Source organism: Arvicanthis niloticus, chromosome 3 (genome assembly GCF_011762505.2).
Source record: "Arvicanthis niloticus isolate mArvNil1 chromosome 3, mArvNil1.pat.X, whole genome shotgun sequence".
In the NCBI taxonomy this organism is placed as follows: Eukaryota; Metazoa; Chordata; class Mammalia; order Rodentia; family Muridae; genus Arvicanthis; species Arvicanthis niloticus.
Genome location: NC_047660.1, coordinates 127808465 through 127830254, shown reverse-complemented (window position 1 = coordinate 127830254; position 21790 = coordinate 127808465). Strand labels below are relative to the sequence as shown.

At 41.5% G+C, this 21790-nt stretch overlaps 1 protein-coding gene across 1 annotated transcript; it reads right to left on the bottom strand.

Annotated features, from left to right (window-relative positions):
• Window positions 1-1008: 1008 nt before the first annotated feature.
• C3H2orf66 (chromosome 3 C2orf66 homolog) lies at window positions 1009-3960 on the bottom strand. The gene is made up of 3 exons (XM_076930510.1): window positions 3838-3960; window positions 2513-2700; window positions 1009-1335 (listed from the first exon to the last, which is right to left on the bottom strand). The coding sequence occupies exons 1-2, from the start codon at window positions 3958-3960 to the stop codon at window positions 2521-2523; spliced, it is 303 nt and encodes a 100-aa protein (XP_076786625.1). The 3' UTR covers window positions 1009-1335; window positions 2513-2520.
• Between the last annotated feature and the right edge of the window lie 17830 nt (window positions 3961-21790).

Here is a 21790-nt window from a genome sequence, read left to right as displayed (position 1 = left end):
AAACAGGTCTCTAGTTCCACTTGGGAACTCCATGGTAGTGAGGAACTTCTCGCCCAGCCATTTACCTGAAGAAGCTGTTACATCCTTCCATTAGGAATATCTCATTAATAATTGCTAATATTTTTGAAAGGTGGAACTAAAGTGTTTTGTTAACTAAAGTGTCTTTTGCTTTAGTTTATGTTTAGTATTGTGTGAAGGATGGAAGACACGCTTGAATTTGACAAGTATTCAATTGAACACTTGCTACATGACAGACATTGTGCTAGGTTCTGGAGAACAGCAAATGAATCGCATAATGGTTTCTGCTCACAAACACCAAACAGCCCTCCAGAGACAGGTACCTATGTGTCTGACTGAAATAGAACACACCAAGCCAGATGCAGAGCTTCTCACACAAATATTTTATTCTTCATATTCAGCATCAAGTTGAGTCTACAAAAAGCTACAGTAAGCTGATTTGACTTATGATATTACAACAGTGATGTGTGAATTCTAGTACAATGTTTGAATCACACAGAAAACATTGCCAATATCCCTAAAAATATACACAGGAAACATAGCTATGTTAAATGAAAATATGGGGATTGAAAGGGCTCCGTATGAGCTTTGTTGGAAGGGTGGGAAATTCACCCTTTGCTACTGTTCCTTGTTGAGTGACTTGTATTTAAGGTAAGGTTGGTGTAAAGCTGGGATATTCGGCATGGGACAGTTTTTTACCTTTGAATACAGCACACAAGCATCTCCCAGAGACCTTACAGCAACTACAATCTCTTTGTTTTCTATTTCAGCTCTACTTGGGTATCCATGTCCCTAGTGGGGGATGGATTGAAATCCACCATTTAGCACATGCTCAATGTAGGGCTTCCTCATCTTTTTAGGAGGGAAAAGGAAAAACAAATCCTAAGTCTGAATCCTTATTACATATGACACACTGTAGCAAACAGGTCTGAATCTCTGTTATCCCATACGATATACTATAGTAAACGTATCTTTTTTTAAAAAAAAAAAAATGTTGCTAAAAAATAGGTAATAAAGGACAATCTTCAATAAAATATCTAATTAGGAAAATTATCATTTTATTTCACCTGTGGTATTTTTGTAACTCCTTCAAATACATACAGCCTCCCACTCAATAGTGACAGTCACAAAAGAGAAAAATGCTGAAATATGCATGTCAGTATCATATGTTCCAAAGGCCCAGCTGTTTACATGTAAATCTGAAAAGGCAGAGCAAAATAAGTATAAGCTGACTGATGCGGAAGGGGAAACACACGAGACTTCGGCAGGAGTTGAATTTTCTATTGGAAAGCTCTTCTACAGCTTGAACATGTTCACCTGAAAAAAGCAGGAGAAAGTCGCAGTGCAGGACAATAAAGAGCTTTTGAGAACACAAAGACACACCTCCCCCCCCCCCAAAAAAAAACCCCACCAGAAATAGCCAAAGAGCTATTCAGAAACACCCTACACCAGAAGCTGTTTCCCCTAGGAAATTGAAGTGTGCAAGTATTTATCTTGTTTTTCCTATGAGGTTTCCTATGAGCCAGAGTGAAGTGATGTAGCTGCATCCCACTGAGCATGCGTTACAATCCTGCTCTTTGTCTTGAATCGCACCCTAGAAGCCTCCGCACGCAAAAAAGTCAGGGGAAGCTCCTTGGTGTCGCCGTGCTATTTTACTTTCTCACTTTAGAGCAGCATCCAAGCACGCATTTCACACGACAAATTCCAACTTTGTAGAATAATCATCATTTCCTGTCATCACATTTAAGAAAATTAATAATGGAAAGCCTATCATAAATGCAGTAGAGAACAATGGTTGCTAACTCACAAGAAATCCATGTCTCTGTGGAAGAATGGGGAAATGAACGACTTTGATTATAATTCCATTGCCTTTATTGTTCAGCTAAACAAACCAGAATCATAATGTTTTGAATGCAACATACCTGCTGCTTCTAAAACCAAACCTATTTATTTCATAAGAATGCAAAGAAATGAAACTTAAATCTTAACTATAAATATATTTTAAATGTTTCCCTATAAGGAAAATGCCATCTTTGCTGATACTGTAACTTGTTTTTTTAGGTAAGAAAGTTCAAGATGAAAGACATGCACAACCCTTTTTCCCCCAAAAGAACTAGTAGTCATTTAACTTTCCCATTTATCCTCAGTGATCAGTTTAGCATATTTTTCTACATATAATTCTTCATATAACTTACCTATAGGACCAGGTCTGGAAAAAATACATAAATAAAAATATGTGGTATTTCATTAATTTAAAAATCCTCCTAAGGGTGACAATTTTATGATTTTTATGTACTTCTTTCTAGAAAGCAATTCTTCAATATCATTACTATCATTTCTTTTAAAAACCAGAGAATGAAATGCCTGGGCCAAATTTAAATATTTAATAGTGACAGTATCATCAAAACTGAGGACTTAATTCTAAGAAATCCCTTCAAAATATTTCATGAGCTGTGTGCTTGGCCAGATCTGGAACTGAAGGGATAGCATTTACCTGGGCTTTCAGCCTTTGTGGGAATTGTGGAGGGAGTTTTTCTGCTCTTCATAGTCTGCAAAAGCAGAAGCAATATGTTCCGACCCGAAAGAGAAAGGTCTGGGGTCCTCATTCATAAAGAAGGTATTTGGAAGGCTCCCAAGATCAAGTCCTCTGCCCTTAAAGTAGGCCTGGAGGCTTCTGAAAAACTAGAAACAATGAAAATGTTCAATGCCTTACGTAAATGAAGATTTCAAATGCTCCAAGCCCAGTCTGCATTTTCCTTCCTTCCTTCTTCCTGTGACTTAAACGATAAACTGAGGAGCAGAATGTTAACAATCTACACTGGCCCGTTTCTTCCCGGCCCTGCCTGCTTTCTGACATTTTGGTTCTCACCATACAGTTCAGCCCTTTGGGTTGCAACCCAGGGAAAGTATGAATTATTAAGTCGCACTTCAGGCAGAGACCCACAGTGAACTACACCTGAGCACCACAGTCAGAGATGAAACCAAATTCCAGGGCAACCAGCCCCTGCTTCCCCCTGCTTGAGGAGACTCCAGTTACTGTTCTGCCTCAGTTTCCACATAGCCTTTAGCTAATGAGCAAGTGAACGCTGCACAGAGTGCTAATGACATGACTGCTTTAAACCTATGCTCGTTTAGTTCATATTGCTTTCTTTAGAAAAACTACATTTGAATAGGCATGTCAACATGCTTGTTGACCTAGGCATACTTTCAAAAGAGTGTTTTACTTATCTTTTGAATTCTATTTTCTAGCTATCTGTTTGCTTGAAACTGATAACTAATAATGTACAGGTTCAACTGCCAGCATCTGCAAAAAAATATTGCAAATATGGTTATGGGATAATCTGATCTGTTTTGGCATCTGTTCAATATATGCCTTACAAAAGGTAGTTCTCTCCTGCCCTCCCCTCCTCCCTTTCTGCTCTTTCCTTCTCTTCCTCCCCTTTTTTCTAGGGGTCTAAACCCAGGTCCCTCTGCATGTTATGCAAGCTCTTTGTAACCAAACTAAGTCCCAATACCATTTTCATGTTGTGTGTATATTAAAAACCAATGCTCTAACATTGGTGTAGATATAAGTTCACTTACAAATGCAATGTGCTATGTATATATAAACTCACTTCTAATATAAACTTGTTTCTCCACATAGAAACAAATGTAAATTGGCTTACATTTGAGAAATGTTAGGATGCCAGTTACCAGAAGAGCAAAATCTAGTCCTGTTCTGATAAGAATCTTCCCAGCCCTTGGTTGCCTCCTTATAATTCTTGATCGGTGCCAGCTGCACCCCTCAGCCAGTGCTCCCGGGTTCTTACCAGTTCTTACCAGTTCGCGGTTTCTGGGGTTGCTCAGTGGCTTCCACGTGTCTTCATTTCTCAGTGTGGCTCCGTGTACATGGCTGGTCAGTACCAGGGCAGCCAAGAGCAGCAGGAGGTGTGCGTTGGACATGGTGCTGTATAAAAGAGGGAAGAATGGCCACCAAGACAGTCAGAGAGAAGAGAAAGAAACATGGATCCAGAAATATATTGAAAAAGAAATAGTATATTGGTTCACCTAAATTTTATAACCATCTTTTAAGGTTTCTGTGCAAATGAGGCTCTCCAAATCTAGTGGATTATCTTAAAGCACTTCACAATGATGGAAACTCTATACTATGCTGAGCAAATACTCATGACTGTATCTAGAAAGTCTAGCTGTGCTAACTTGTTTCTTTGAAAAAAAAAATACGCTTTATAGTCTCCAAAATAATGCAAGCTTTAAAATAAAAACACAATCTTAAATGGCTTGTATCTTAAGTCAGCAGACTTTTTTAGTAGGAATGAAATGGTAGAAAAATGCTTCAGCTGGAGAGATACCTTTGTGGTAGAGTGGTTGTTTAGCATTCACAAAGCCCTGGGTTCAATCCCAGTACTACAGAAAGGGAGAAAGAAAGATGTAAACAGAAAGAGAGGAACAGGAGAGGAGGGGGATAAAGAGGAGGAAGAGGAAGAAGAGGAAGAGGAAGACTAAGAATTTAAAACAACAAAAAGAATACTTAAAGTACCCTAAACTGAGAAATGCTCCCAACATACACATATGCACATCTCAGACAGACATACACATACCACAACAGCATAAGTAGAGATTATTTTTCAACTCTTGTTGTGACATGAAAGCTGAAACACAGAAAAGGCAATAAAGCTTACCAGGAGTTTGGCTTTTCCTGGCCCTGACTACGGTCTGCCAAGGACTCTCAGGCTCTTATAACCAGTGGACAGGCTGCTGGAGGGAGTCACTGACGTGAGCAGAGGCAGTTCAAAAATAATGATTCCGTTTTCATCCATGGCACAAAGACCCTTGAGAAGCGGATCTCCCAGCATCTCCAAGGATAACCTATTTATCTTTTAAGTGAATTAGCTGCTTCATGAGCCACTGGCCATATTATGTGAGTTTTAAAAACACACGAGCCACGTCCATACAGAAAAGCAGCTCTCTCTTTTTCATGTTTAGGCTGGGGATATGATGATCTCACCTAATAAGATGTACTTTGAGAGATATTAGTTTTTAAATTAACAGCATTTTTTTGAACAAGAATCTCTATTGCAAAAGACAAAATTGCTCTTTTTGACCTACACATGGTATCTCTTCTTAGAAATAGTGGCATGGTTTTCCATAATAGTCCATTCGAAAATGAAGCAACCAGATAGCATAGACTTCACAGAAAAATTAAAGTGACTGTACCTACAGCATCTTGCTAAGTGCCACCCGAAGAACGTGGCAAAGTGAAGAGACCGGACTCGGTGGCTTCTGAATTTGCTTTGGTTCTAATGATTCAGAATGAAATTCAGGATAAGCTCATTGTCCACCAAGGCCGGTAATCTGAACTGTAAAGCAGAACCAGTGGTTGCCATGGTAGTGCACGCCTGTAATCTCAGTACTCAGGAGGTAGAGATAGCATAGTCAGCCACTGAGGAACCGTGTAGGCTACATTTTGAATTTGAGACCAGCCTTGGAGACTCTGTCAAACAAACAAAAACCTGGCTATCGTTTTGCCACCTTGACCATGGACGACTACATATGACATTCTTTTGTTCATCTTTTGTTCAATTAGCAAATGACTTTTTCTTTTCTCGTTCTTTTTATTTTCCTAAAACAGAATCTACTATGTAGTCCAGGCTAGCCTCAAACTTTTTGCTTTAGTCTGGTGGGTGCAGTAACTACAATGCCCCAGATCTAGATCAATCTTCCTGAGTTCTTACTATGTGTGAGGCATTGCACTAAGCTTTGAGGGGAAAATGGTAAAGTCCCTGCCCACAAAGACCAAAGACAACATTTGGACAGAAGACAACATTCATCCCACTTTTATTCTGTACACTGTTTAGTGGTGACTTTTTTTCATGATACTGTTGGTTGAATCCAGGACCTGTAGGTAACAGGCAAACATCCTACCACTGAGCTACACGCCCAGTCCTTGGTATTTTTGAGACAAAGTTTGACTGTCTTTGAACTTGGGATCCTTTTGCCTCAGCCTCTGGAGTCCTGAGGCTCATCATCACACCCAGTTGATGATGAGAATTTCCACGGAGAGAAAGTGTAGAATTGGGGATTTGTTTTCAGGGGGTCAGGGAAGGCTTGTGTGAGAAAGTGACCTTACATTTAGTCAATTGATTACGAGTTACCTAGGTAACCTCAGGGAGGCAGAGGAAGCAGCTGTCAAGCAAGCTGAGTTGCTGTGCTAAAGGGGAAGAGGTAATACATTTAAGCAGCTGAAAATAACTTCGCAGGCCAGAGAGAGACGGAGTGGGTGCCTGGATAGAGGGAGTCGGGGAGGGAGTCGGAGCATGCAGTTACTACTGCAAGAAATATTAAGTGACTGAGAGTTTTAAACATCCAAACAGCTTAATCAGACTGACATTTAAAAAAAAAAAAAAAAAGCTTCTGGCTGCAGCGGGAAGAGGGGTGTGTGAAGTCAGCTAAGTGGCTACAGTAGTCCACACAGAACAGAAAACGGTGGGTAGCGGTAGGATGAGCTCGGACTCAGGGACCGGTGGATCTGAGTGGTATCTGAGAGGTCACAGTGTGAGAGAACACGGCTAATGGAAGGAAGGTTTCCAAACCAATCCCGGAGTCTGTGGGTTGTGCAGCGTGTGCTTACGGTGTCATTCCCGGAGACACCAGTAACTTGCATGAAGGAGTGAAGTCAGGAGTCCCAAGTTGAGTTGAGGAGAGCTTGAGATCTAGCAGCAAGGAACAGCATGCGAATGGATATGCAGATCTGAAGCCCAGAGGAGTGTGGTCAGTCACAAAAGGAAATGAAAGTGGCGGCTGGTGTAGAAATTGATTGGACTGCCATAGAAGTTCCGGAAATGAGAAGACCAAGGGGCCTAGAATGTGAATTTGAGTGTATGTAACATTACCTCATACGGGATTTTACAAAGAGACCTTGGAGGTGGGAGGAGAGCAGGGAGCAGGGAGGCAGGAGCAAGGTGTTCAGAAAGGGACTTGCTGGGGAAAGGGAGCACTGAGAAGTCTGGGGACATCAGAGTGGCACTGGTAAGTGAGGTGAGAGACTTGAAGGGAGTGGGGCCAGGGAGAAGAGAATGCAGCAAGGACCACAAGCTCTTGGGGGAAGAGAAAGGAGTAAATATGGGGAAAATGGAGCCCAGGGGATACGCTGACCAACAGTTCTGTTTGCTCAGACTCACTGTGTATCCCAGGTTAGACTTGAACTCCAAATCCTCCTGCCTCTCAAGGGCTGAGATTATCATTCTTATTTGTAATATGAGATTTAAATGTTTAAGTGTCCGTGGTTCTGGGAGTAAACAAATATCCCAAATTTTCTTCATCTTGTTTCTGCAATAGAATTCCAGGAGTTTGAACTAAAGCTCCTAGTGACATGGAAGACCTGATTGTTCACAAACTTGTAGATTATTTAAAGCATTTAAAAAAGATCAAAGATTAACATTCTTGGGTTTTACAAAGGCATAGTTTCTATTACTTGAATGTTTCAAGGTGTGAATAAATTTACTAAATATGTCTGTCATAATTCTGTTAAATTTCTATATCATTAATAAAGGCAAGAACAAAAAAAAAAGTTCCATAAAATTGTATAGAGATTTCCCCTACAAACAGTAAAGAAGCATTACCTGGAGATAGCCCAAACTAGAGAGCTCCATCAGGTCTCGACACTCAGAGCCCAGGGAATCCCATGGAAGAGGGGAAAGAATTGTAGAAGCCAGAGAGGGTCTAGGACATCAGGAAAACATGGCCCATAGAATCAACTAAGCAGGAATCCCAGAGGTTCACAGAGACTGAAGTAATCCTGGAGCCTGCAGGGGTCTACACTAGGTCCTCCGCATATATTTTACAGTTCTAAGCTTGGTGTTTTTGTGGAACTCCTAACAGTGGGAGTTGGGGTGTCTTTTCTCCCCACTGGGTTGCCTAGCCCAGCCTTCATATGAGGGTTTGTGTCTAGTCTTATTGTGTCTTGTTATGCAGTTTTCAGCTCATATCCCTGGGAAGCCTCCTCTTTTCTGAAGGGAAACAGAGGAGAGCATGCCAGGGAGAGAAGTGAGGGGTAGCTGGGAGGAGTGGAGAGAGGAGAAACTGCAGTTGGGGTGTATTGTATGAGAGAAGAATAAATTTTAAAAATCCTTATATTAAATTTTATCATGTTTTAGTGATAATTGTGAGCTGCTTCCTAAAAGAATATACCAATGAAATAGAATATATTTTTAACCTCAATAACAGGTTTTTTTTACCCATTAAATTTTCTGTTCCGTAGTCAAGAATGGCTAAGGGCCAGGAGATTGAAAGTATAAAGCGTTTCCTGTAATGTAGTCACCTCTGCTAATATCTAGTGCTGAATTCAGAATTCAGCCCAGTGCACAGACATGGAGCTTTTCAAATAGAAAAGAGTAACTGAAGAAACCAGGTAGATCCCCACAGCCACTGGTCTAAGTAATTTCTCATTTTGGTCCATGACTATGAGAATGCAATTCACCTGGTCTCCATTTTACCCCCAGCCTTACTTAACAATAAGCACTGCGAAGCTCAGCTGAGAGATGATTTGGTTCACCATGAGGCATTCTCCCTAAGACCTTCCTGTTTAAGAAATATTTATAGTTCCTCAGAGTAAAATGGAAATATATGGTAGTGTAATTCATTGACACAGTTTTCCTGGTTCTTAAAGTATATATTAATAGAAACCAGTTTAAATTTTATCCTCTGTTCCTTACTGTGTTCCTTTATTTAATTAGGTAACTAGTGCCTGCACTCATGCCTAGGGCCTGGAGCAATCCAGCGTGAGCATGCCCAGCCTTGGCTCTTGAGACCAGGTGACTGAGCAGCTGAGGTGACCATCACACCCACAGCATCCTGTGTCTAGTTTATTTGGCAGTTCTGGGAACTGAACTCAGGGCCCCTCACAGGGAAGTGGCCTGTTTCTTCCTCACACCCTCAGGCCCTTAAACGTTTCTAATCCTTATTTTGATGCCAGGTCCTGTTTGTAGCTCAGGTTCTGCGACCATATTCTGCTTCAGCCTACAGAAGAGCTGGAGCTACAGGTGTTTGTACCACAGCCGGTGTCTTTCTTAACTTTTTAAAGAGCAGAAATATACCATTGATGATGACATTTTTTCTGACTATATCAATACTGACTAGTAGAAAATTTATAATTATTTAGTTGATGTGGAGAGAGAGAGAGAGAGAGAGAGAGAGAGAGAGAGAGAGAGAGAGAGAGAGCACAAGAGAGATTGTTGTTGCTTGTGGTCTAAAGGATTCCATTTGTCTTTTTATTAAAGAGTGTTTGTTAAAGTAGCGTTTGGGACACTATAGGCAAAAGGCACTTTTCTACTCAGATACATGTGAATGCAGTTCTTTGATGATATTTCTTAAATATTGAGAAAAATAGTTTATTCAACACAGGTATATACAATCAAAAGAAGTCCAATAACTGTGTTGGTTTGAATTTTGAAATTAATTATTTGATAAATTTGAATACGACCAGTACCCGGTAAAAATGAGACTCTTAAAGCTTAATGATTATCTAAAAGATTTATATATTTAGAAATGCTCAATTAACAAGATGCCCACACAATTAGAGTTGTTACTCAATATCTAACCTTTTGATAGAAGTTGCTACCCAGGACAGCTTTTGACCCATCCGTGGTTCTCCATGTCTGCTCTCTCTCCCCTCCCCTTCCTCTCCTCTTCTCCCAGCTCCACCTTCTCTTCTAATCACCTACTGCCTAATCACTGAGCTCCACTGCGAATACAATGTAGCAGAATAAATATCCTGCTACAGGTGAAGACTTTGAAAAGAAGAGTAAGTTTGTTCGAGGCTAATTAGGTACATGAACAGTCTTCTACTCATGGTGATAACTGGTTCTCCTGTGGCAGTGGGAAGATTCCACTGAAGATGGAATAAAGATAAGAAAGGAAAAGAGAGATAAGATGCTTACAATGCACAGAGCAGGAAGGGGGCAACAGTAACTAAGATGCATGGGAAAAGAGAAAGATGTTTGCCTCTTCTAACCATAAGCAACTTATAGAAGAAAAAATTTATTTGGGCTTACAGTTTCAGAGGGTGAGTCCATGACCATCAGAGTGGGGAGCATGACAGAGGTAGGCAGGCACTGGAGCAAATGCTCAGAACTTAAGACGTGAGCATGAGCCAGAAAGAGACACTGGAAATGTCTTTTTAAACCTCAAAGTTCACCCCTCGTGACCCAACCCCTCCAAGGCCACACCTTTTAATCCTTCCCAAACAGTTCCACCAACTGGGGACCAAGTGTTCTAGCATATGAGCCTATTTGAGCATTCTCATTCAAGCCACCACTGAGGGATGACTCTCAATACTGAGCTGAGGGATGACCCACAAATCACTGAAATTGGATTGTCTCATTGGTGTCGAAGTGTACAGTCAAAGATGGGTAAGAAAACCATTGGGTAAAGCACTTGCTGTACAAGCATAGGGACCCGAGTTCAGATCCCCAGAATCCACATAAAAAGTTGGTTATGGTCAAATGTATCTGTAATCACAACAGTGGAGAGAGAAATGAGAATTCTGGTGCTCTCTGGCTAGCCAATCAGTATGTTCCAGGTTCAGTGAGAGACCCTAATGTTGGAGTGTTTTTGTACTGCCAAGTATTTGCCAAGACAAGGTAGGCAAATCCTTCAATATTCCTGCTTCATAGAAAGTCTGTCAGATATTCTGGCCAGAAGGCCAAAGATGATGCCCCAGTGTGTTGTGGCTTTGATTTGTGCTTATGTGAGAATATGCACATCCGCTGCAGGTCCCTGCTAATAGTTGTTTTTTTGACTGGTCAATAAAGAGCCAGCAGTCAATGGCTAGGCAGGGGGACAGAGGCAGGACTTTGAGGATTCCTGGAGAGAAAATGCAGGAGAGGGAGGAGGGAGTCAGTCTGCCATGAGAGGGGCATAGGATAGACCATGCTGTGAAGGAGCAAGAGGATGAGACAGCCAAAATGTAGGTGGGAAAAAAAAAAAAAAAAACAGTCCCATGGGAGGGCTGCCCAGAAGGAAACAGGGCAGTAAAGATAATATATAGATTTAGAAAGTGTTAACTCAGGAATACCAGAGGGGAGTGTGTTAGCCATGGGGAGGTTTGGAGGTAGCCCAACCATTGAGCTAGCTAAAGCAAATATAAAGGTTGTGTGTGGGTGTCTTTCATTTGTGAATCTAGAGCTCTTCGTGGGTGCAGAGATGCACATTGACCCACCAGGAGTGGCTTTTAAATATTTACCACTACACCAGTGACACAGAGAAATCTTGTGTGTCTGTTCAGGTAGCCAGCAACCCTTTGTCATTTCTATAGTTTTGGAAGCTGCTTACTCTGCACTTCTTGTTCACTCAGATAATATTTACTCTTCTTGGGTCTCTGATGGGGCTGAAAACTAAACAGTTACAATGATATTTTCGTACACTGTATGAAGATGTGTCTCTGTCCTTCCTTGCCTGCCTACAGCACCTTGTGATTGGTTAAAATAAAAAGCCTATGGCCTATAGCAAAAAGCAGGATAGTAAATGGGGACATCAGGCAGAAAGAGGAAAATTAGGGAACGGAGTTAGAATTGGGAACAGAGTGGGGGAACTTGGACATATGAAACTGAGGTGAGGTAACCAACCACATGACAGACATAGAATAGTATAAACAAATCTAATATAAGTTAAGAGTTAGTCGGGGAGTAAGCCTAGCTTAAGGCCAAAAACATTGTAAATAAATATAAGCTGTTATATTTTGTGTCATTATTTGAGAACTGTGGCAGGCATAGAAAAACCTATATGGTTACACCTCATTAATAAATAAGGGAGACAGCAATAAAAAAAATCCCCTGATGTCAACCTCTGATATTCACATGTGTGCATGTGTGTGTGGGAGCGTGTACACACACACACACACACACACACACACACACACATACACAGACAGAGACAAAAGAGAAAGAATGGTTAACAATGTAGTTTGTTTTAGTTACTATCATATTGCTGTGAAAGAACATCATCACCAAGGCAACTTACACTAAAAAATAATAATAAGCATTTAATTAGGGGCTTGCTTACAGTTTCAGAGGGTTAGTCCATTATAGTGGTGAAGAACACTGCAGCAGGCAGGCAGGCAGGCAGGCAGGCAGGCAGGCAGGCATGGTGCTAGAGAAGTAGCTGAGAACTCACATCTTATCCACAACTTGCAGACCAAGAGAGAGCTGTAGGCAGAAGACTGGGCCCAAAGGTTTCAAAATAAGGCCACAAATCCTAATCCTTTCCAAAGAGTTCCACTAACTGGCGGCCAAGCATTCACGCATATGAACCTGTATGGGTCATTCTTGCCCAAACCTCCACAGCATGTGTCCCTTTTATCAGTAACAACTCTGATTGTCTGTGACCACATGGACACATTTAAAGGACACTGACCCTTAGTTCTCTGAGTGTGTGAGAAGCACCTGTTCCATTGCCTCCTGCCATTCATTTTGTTTAAAACTTAGTAAAAGACAGCAGACTCAATCATGTAGCTGAAGCAAGCTGGGTCCATAAAGCTTTAAATTTACATATTACAAAGAAGAGAAAACTTCTATTGCACTAAGTATTGTTTATCTCAGTGGGCCAGTGTGAGCCGATCCTGGAAGCCCGAGACACAGATGATCCAGAACCTGAGCTAATGCCGAGACCAACCATGCCTATTACTCATGTTATATGTTGCTGTGACAATATCTCCTTAAAGAAATGCAAAGAAGGAAGAGCTGGCCTTGGCTCACAGTTCTGGGGTGCAGCCCATCATGGTGTAGGGGCTTGAGGCAGCTAGACACATGCATCCAGCTAGAAGCAGAGTGGTGAATGTTGTGCTCAGCCCACTCTTTATTCAGTCTAGGAAGTCAGCCCGTGGGATGACCCCACCCACACTTAGGGTAGGCCTTCCAACTTCCATTAGCCTAATCTAGAAATTTCCACAGAGATATACCAAGTGTTTGATTCCCATGGTGGCTCTATACTCTGACAAACTGACAACAGTGACCACCACAGTCCATTCTTTGTCAACTCTACACTTTACCACACTATGACCAGCCGGGCTTGGTTCTAGAAACCTCAGTGGGTCAACGAGGGAATGAAGTGCAGGCACTCAGACACATATCCAGAAAAGCAGGGTTCCAGTAGGCTGAGCTGACTCTGATGGAGGCCACCAACTGCAGGCCAAACCTCAGCGTGTTTATTTAGGTGCCTGAATTGAGAAAGCATTTTATTGTACAGCCAAGTAAGGAGGTGGGCTTATAGTATATGGCTTAACAAGGAGGTGGGTTTAATTAATCTCTATACTTCTCTGGAAGGGTGTAGTCAGGCTACAGCCATCCCCGAGGAGAAGCTGTGGTTGGTAGTTACCACCTGCACTATCAGCATTAATATGGGGACCAGAGGGAAGCTTTCCAACCTTCTGATTCTCACCTGAGGGAGGCTTTCCTGTTTCCCTGGGTTTGACACACAGAAGACCTTGACATGGTGAAACATGCCAACAACATACATGCACTCAGAATTCATCTACTACTTATACACTCACTCCAGGCTTCCTCTGCTTGCCACAGAAACAAATTACTTTTAAGCCACAACCTTCCACTCATTGTCCCCATAGGACCATGGTCAACTCATAATGCAAAAATGCATTCAAAGTCACTGCTATTTAACAGTTGCAGAGATGATGGTCTGCCATGATACAGGAGGGGAAGAAAATATGTCAGCCACCCGATCATAGCATGCATGAGCCTACCAAAGTCTAAGTTAAGTGACATTAGAGCTGCCCAGGATAGCCATTCTTGGCACAGCTTGGTCCCCCTCTTTGCAGTTACAAAGTGGTCCTTTTTGTGTCTTTTCCCAGCATATGGCGGCTGCTGGTACTGTATGAAGCATTCCCCATAAAATGTTCCTGGAACCTAAAAGGCAATTGGCAACTGTTCCTCTGTCTTTTATCAAGGACTGTGGAGAGCGGCTTGGAATTTTTCTTCTATGGGCCTTTTAAACTAATTTCTGGTTCATCACTGAACTGCAAGGATGCTCTGTCCTTCTGATGTAAAATAAGGAGCATGGTACCTATTGAGCACACGCTTCTCATACAGCATCTATTAGGTGGGTGTGTCACACAGCATTGTCAATTTACTCACTGTGATGGTTTGAATATGCTTGGCCTAGAGACAAAGAAGTAATTTCAGGTAGGAATCTAAATTTTAGGCTAGAACAAGGAAGTAGGCTTCAGACATGAAAATGACTTTGGGCTAGGACAGGGAAGTTGGCTCAGATACTTTGGTCATCCTGATAAACCCTTAGAAACAGTGATCACAGAAGTGGTCACAGAATTTTGTTTATTGCCTTGCTTGTTCTTTGACTATTTGTGTTTTTTGTCTTGCTTGTTCCTTGACTATTTGCATCTATTGTATTGCTAGACCCTCAACCTAGAACTGACCTTAATACCTGCATGTAATTAAAATGGTATAAAAGCAAAAAGGAGGAGGGGGGATTGGATAGGGGGTTCTAGGGAGGGAAAATGGGGAAAGGAGATGACATCTGAAATGTAAATAAATAAAATATACAATAAAAATACCATATTTTTTTTAAAAGGAGGTGGGGTTTTGTTGGAGTAGGTGAGGTCTTGTTAGAAGAAGTGTGTCACTGTGGGTGTGGGCTTTAAGACCCTCATCCTTGCTCCCTGGAAGCCAGATTTCTCCTGTTTGACTTCTGAATAAGATATAGAACTCTCAGATTCTTCTATGCCATGCCTGCCTGGATGCTGCCATGCTCCTGCCTTGATAATAATGGACTGACCCTCTGAACCTGTAAGCCAGCCCCAATTAAATGTTGTCCTTTAAAGAGTTGCCTTGGTCATGGTGTCTGTTCACAGCAGTAAAATCCTGACAAGACATTCACCAACCAAGTTGTAATGACCATATTCTTTTATTTTACACATTCAGAGTGGAGATTAAAAGAGAGGTTAAGTTATTAAGACTGACTTCCTAGCCTGTTACTTAGTGTAAATCCAACAGTGTTTCCTTAGGCATGTTGGCCTGGAAGAGAGTGCACCTCAGGTTTCAAAGGCTTAAGAAATACATGAGGGATAAATTCCATGAAGGATTCTGAGATGATTCAAGACTTCAGGGAACCTGGAAGAACAGATTTTAACCTTAGAGCCTGGTGATCTGGTGTAATATTTATCCTTTTAAATGCAACTAATATTTATATCAATAAAGACACAGGAGGCATAAACCGTGGTGAAAACCTGCTCGCTCAGTGAGTAACTTTACTTTCTTAACTGTATGTAAAATATCTATTTACAAGCCTGATTTTACAACTAAACTGCTAGCTCTTTAGAAATATTTCTGTGTCATTCTACCGGGCTAGTCTCCTTTTCTCTTCAGCTACTCCAAACCCAAGATGGCTCCTTAACTCTCTTTCCTAGAATACTGATTTAACTGTATCCTGTCAGCTGCTTCTCTGTTGTTCCTGCAAGCCCAAAGAGAAATTCCTATTTATTACTTGGAGCTCCTTCCATAAAGGCTCTTCCAAGCCAAATTAGAGAGCTCTCAAAGGTCCAATTGTTTATAAAATAAGTCTCTAGCTCCTCCCTTAAACCCTTGGCAGCTGAACAATGTCAAAGTCATAGTTGGGGAAGGTGGGACTCCATGCCAAGTCAGTAGGGCCCCAACCCATTTTAATTTTTATGATGGGTAGCTCAAGACCACCCAGCTGACTTTGTCTGAGTCATAGAGCAAAGACCTCAAGACTTCCCCAAGCACCTTGCCTTAAAATAGGCAGGAACTTTCTATTCTTTAGCATTCTTAAACCATGGAGGCTTTTAGAGGCACACTCAGAATGCATCTCTGTAGGACAAACCTAACTGTATCTAAAGAACATAGCTATCTAAGCTTGTATATTTTGCTAACAATTAGGTTTTCTACAGACAATAAGCAAATATCCTGTAACAATGTGGGCTTCCTAGGTTCTGCATTTCAAAGTATTCTGAGGTACTGAGAGGTGTGAGACACTAAAAAAAAACCGCCAAAGGCATCAAACACTAATGCTTCAAATGCTACTTTACTTCTGAAAAATACCTTTGTAGAGATGAGTTAAGACATAAGGAGATTATATTGGGTTATATAGATGTGCAATCAGTGTAATCATTTGTCCTTACAAAAGACGGAAACAGAAAGATCCAATCACACGGAGGAAAAGGTGATAGGAACACAGACATTCCAAAGAGTTGATGTTGGCCTTGAGGACTTGACTGGGACAGCCCACAACCCCCAGAATGCAAGCAGCCAATGAGAAGCTCAAAGAGCAAAGGACTAGTTATTTCTGGTCTCCAACGGGACCATGGTCCTGCCCCAGCCTCCATTTGGGTTTGATGATACAGATCACAGATTTCCCCTCTAGAAAGGAGGAAATATATTTCTGTTGTTTCAAGTCATTTGGATTTTCGCTAATGTTTTACAGCAACTATAGGGCAAGAATACAGGGAGTGCAGAGATGGCAGGGAGGAAGGGAGACCTCAGACTCACCACTGCCCTCAGCTCCACAGAGACCAAGACCTCTAAATCCCCTTTTGTGACAAGCTGAGCTGCTTCTGTTACTCAATTTACAGTGCACAATGGCTTTGGCTGAAAAGTCTGTGGTGAGCCTGGGCTGTGGCATTGGCAAACCTGTACTTTTAAAACAGATATTTTAAAATACAAAGAGATGAAAGCAGGGTTCACATCAGGCTATTAAATTGCATAAGACCTCATCCCTGAGTCAGAATTTTGTAATGGGCCATATATTTTAACCCACTTGTACCGTTATTTAAGTATTTGAGAAAAAAAAACATGCCGTCTTAAAATTAGAACCCCAAATTTCCAAGTACATGTTTTGTAAGATAAAGAGAGTCATTTCAGAGAAGGGAAAATGAGGACAAGTTTAGACAGTATTTCTTTGGATATTCTGGGGAAATAATTGGGCAAATGGATCTCTTTGTACTACTCCCCAATCCTGAGTGCTGATAGAAGCAGTAAGCCTTTGTCCCAAGAGGAAAAGACAACAAAGACCAAAGCCAGACCTTCCTAAGGGATGCTGAATACAGAGCATCCTGGGAGTGTTTAAACCAAGGAGAACAAGGAGCCATCTTTCAAAAGTCTCTGGTCTCCTTGTGGGAAAGTCCCCAGAACATCTCACTCATAGATGATGTCATCCTAATCTTACTTTAATATGGACCTAGATGTTCCTAGGGACATTCTATGCTTCTGCTAATAGTGCCTGCTGAGTTCTGCTCTTAAAACTAAACTTTAAACTAAAGGAAACTTCTGATTTGTTGTTAAGATTTTTGAAATATTTAAAGCACTTTAATCAGCAAGGCAATTGTCCATATTTTGCAGAAGCACTCTGGGATAGTTCAATAGTGTTTGGTTTCTTACCCCAGGACAAGGGACTGAGGAGCATATTTCACATATCAAAGGAGACCTGGCCTCCAGGTTCTCCCAGCATCCCTCAGTCTGTACCTGGTTTACCCTGCCCCCAGCCCTGAACTTTCCACCCCAGGGGCTGGGCCCCCTTCCTCCGGGGGATCTTCTCTATATAATCCATTTTGCTCTCCCTTGTGCCCCACTCCCCCCTGAAGCTCTTTCTCTGTCTCTCTCCCCATCCTCTCCCCTCTCCCTTTCCATGGTGTCTTCCTTTGCCTTCCTTGGGGCTAGTGAATTCACCCGCTGGAGAGCAGACTCCTAACAAACCGACATTTAATATCATCTAAACTGGTTTGAACTGGCTCATTTCACTGGTGGAGATATAACTTATCAAATATACGTATACAGTGTGAATGATCAGATCAGGGTGACCGGCATATGCCTCACCTCATTTGATTGATTCCTCCCTCCTGACCTCTTTCTCTCCTCTTCTACCTTTTCTTTTCAGTTTCTTTACTCCTCTTCTTCCTCCTCCTCCTCCTCCTCCTCCTCCTGTTTGTTTGTTTGTTTTTTTGAAGTGGGTTTTCTCTGTGTAGCCCAGGCTATCCTGGAACTCCCTCTGTAGATCAGGCTGACAAACTCACAGAAATCCATTTTCCTCTGCCTCCTCGTGGTGGGATTAAAGGCCGGTGCCATCATCACTAGGTTAAAATTTATATTTTATTTTTTTCATTTGTTTTTTTTTTTTTTTTTTTTTTACTATATGAATGCTCTGTTTGCATGTATACCTGCACGCCAGGGAGGACGTCAGCTCCCTTTCTAGGTGATTGTGAACTACCATGTAGTTGCTGAGAATTGAACTCAGGTCCTCTAGAATTCCTTACCACCGAGCCCTCTCACCAGCCTCCACCCCTCTCTAGTTTTTCAAAGCCACTGGTTCATTAATTGTCCTCAGTCTAGTGGGAATGCCAAATGCCACTTCCTTAAACCCTCAGGCTGCAGACATGGCCTAGGGAGGGAAGGGATATGGTCACAAATGGGGCCCTGTGAGTCCTGAGCAGAGGTACCCTCTGATTCCATTGCAGTTGCCTGGGGTGGTGTGCTTCAGGGACTGTGAAGGATTACGTGGAGGTTTATGTGTTAATCCGAGGACTGAGAACTGCTGTCCCTCACAGGCTGCCTTCCCCAGCAGAATTTGTCAGCCCCCCTCCCCCCCAACCAGATAGGACTTCCCTGTGAACTCCACACAGCGGGCCTCCACCTATTGCTCCTCCAGCCTGAGGACTCAGAATGTAAGAGGTTACAAGTAGGACCAAATCCTACCTGGCAGCAGACACAGGCAAATCCCACCACACCACATTGCCATTGTTATAAGCATTCAAATTCTTTCCTTTTGAATTATACAATTAGTTGTCATCAGCCTTAATCATCCCACAATATACAGAGCATTACAGACACTGCTTCCATCCGGTTTTGCCTTTGTTCCCATTAACACGCACCTCTCCCTCCCCCTCCCTCTGTCCCCATCAACTCTGGAAGCACTGTTCTCCCCACTCTATGCAGTCAGCACTACCTGTAAGTGAGCCAGTAAGTACTACTCACCACTCTGTGGTTTCACTTCAACCTCTCTTTCATCCAGGATGAAGCAAGAGACAGAAATTCTTTCTTTTTTTTCGTGACTAGTATTTTATTGTGTATGTCTACATATGTATATATGTATACATATGTGTGTACATATGTATGTATATGTATACACGTGTATGTGTACATCTCTATAAATGTGTGTACAGGTGAGTGTGCGCATATATGTATGTGTACATACATATGGTGGTACGGTACATATATACATATATATGTACACACCCATATATAAACTTTCTTTTCCCAGTTATTGTTGGGATTGTTCTATCTCTAGTCTGAAAACAACATATGCCAGTTCTTTCTCCAATCCTTGCTAGCGTATTATTATTTTTTGAACATTTTTACAAAAGCCTGTTATGTTATGAGGTAGTGCTGAAAGGTCCCCTGAAGCCTCTTGTGCTGTGAGCCTGGTTCCCAATGCAAGGACATCTGGAGGCGGACCTTTGGGAAGTGACTGGTGGATGGAGGAAAGATAGATGGTCAGCATCTGAGCAGTGTCCCAGCCTCCTCTCTCTGCCGGACGCGGTGACAAGATCAGTGTCTGCCACATGGACTAAAGTCTAGGCACAGAAATCTCTGAAACTGAGCCAAAATAAACTCTTCCGCTTTCGAGTATCTCAAGTATTTTTGCTACAATGAGGAGCTGATGCAGCGCCATTCTAAGAACTGGAGCATGGTGCTATCTCATTTAACGTGTATGCTCTTGATGCGGAACATTTTCTTTTTCATATACTCAATCATTTATCTTCTTCTGATGTCTATTCAGAGCGTTTATTCACTTAACTGAAATATTTGTTGCTATGTTTTGTTTTGTTATTTTGCTGTTGAATTCCTTATATACTCTGGATGTGAAGGCTTCACTGGAATAATAGTTGGCAGACAGTCCTTTCATTGCGGAGACTATTTTAATTTTGTTTGTTTTTTTTCTTTGTAGTGTTACTTTTTGGTTTGAATAAGTAAAGGTCCTACTTTTTGAAAAATGGGATATTTTATGTTCTATTATAAGTTGCAGACTTCTGCAGGTTCTGAAAAGAAACTCTTCTTTAGAGGCATTTCCTGCCATTAGATTGTTCTTTCAATAAGCAGAGATCTTTAATTTAGATGGAGCATATTATCCTCTTAAGTATTATTTTATCATTGTTATAAGCACTTTGTCGACCAACATATTGATTTATGTAGATATATGAAAATATATTTGATGTTGACTGTTGGGGGCCGACTTTTAGCAGAAAGCGGCTATCAGCTTTGCAGCCATCTTGAGCCATATACCCTGACATGAGATTTGAATTACAATAGCCTACAACAGCTGAGCACACTCGGATAATCTTGGTTTAGATATCTTGAGATTAAAGGTGTGTGAGATTAAAGGTGTGTGAGATTAAAGGTGTGTGATTTAAGAGTATGACTTAGAAGTATAGAGATCAGAGTTAGAGACAAGACCTAAGGGCATGATTAAAGGTGTAACTTAGAGGCGTGGCTTAAAATCAGACTATAGAAGACAGAATCAGACATTAGGCAGACTATAGAGGGAGAATCAGACAGGAGACACTTAGGGGAAGAGAGACTGAAGAATAAACGGGATTGAATCACACCCTGTCTGGTCTCCATTCTTTGAGTCTGCCCTCACCCTTGCTCTTGCTGAACCTCGACCCGCAGACGGGAGCAGCAGCTTGGGCCGGGATACAGTGGCCGCCCAAACGTGGGTTGGCCCCGGCCTCAACATTTTGCCTGGGCTGCAACATTTATTTTGGCCGCCCCAACGTGGGACTAGTGTGGACCCCAACATTATTTTGGCGCCCGAACAGGGACTCGAGCTTGGGCCTCAACAGTTGACCTCAAGTTCACTATTTAGTCAACAATGACCATGACTATGTGATATTGATTGATTTTTACAAATGTAAACCTATGTTGCATTTGTGAAATAAATCTCACTTGATCATGATATAGTATTCACTCTATACAGTGCCGGACTTCATTTGCTAGTATATGATTAATGTAACACACACATATATTAACAAAGTTATTTGCTAGTAATTCTTGTTGTGGTTTGTGTCGTACTGTAACTGCATACCTGAAGCACAGTGCATGCTTGCACATGTACAGCAGACTGTGACCAACTGAGCCACTTCCCAGCCCCCAAACACCATATTCTGAGGAGTTTTAATTTTTAATAAAGACCAATTTATCAACTTTCTTGTGATCTGGGTTTCAGGTCTAATTTGATATTTTAAAATGTCCACTTAAAAAGTGCCTATCCGCATTTTAGTTAGCTTCTTTGTATTAGTATTTTAGGGTTCGCATTGAGTATAATAATCTAGACTGTCATACAAATGCATAATTGCAAGCAGTAATCCTTTGAAATTAGCTAAGGTTAATGATTCTTTATTCTGTGGAATTCAAACATATAAAGAATAATAAAATGTAAGACTTACAGTTCAGCTCCAACATTTAACATAGTAGCTCATTTTTTTTAAATGACATAACTGGATTTTTAAGAGTCAAGATTTGACGTATTTTGAGTCAGTATCATGATATTTTATGAAGAATATTTAACAATTAATTAAATGGCAGAGAAATGGCTCAGTGATGAGGGCACTTGTACAGGCCTAGCGACCCGAGTTAGATCCTGGATCCCTGGTGGAGAGATGGTTTGAGAGAACCAGCTCCTCAAAAGTTGTCCTCTACATATGCACCATGACACGTGTGTCACACACTCACACACACAC

What these genes read in the sequence shown, in the direction of transcription:
- C3H2orf66 (XM_076930510.1), bottom strand. Translation starts at nt 3,960, where the DNA reads ATGTCCAACGCACACCTCCTGCTGCTCTTGGCTGCCCTGGTACTGACC. An exon ending in ACCCCAGAAACCGCGAACTG is followed by an intron (nt 2,701 to 3,837) that starts GTAAGAACTGGT and finishes CATTGTTTCTAG; the next exon opens with TTTTTCAGAAGCCTCCAGGC.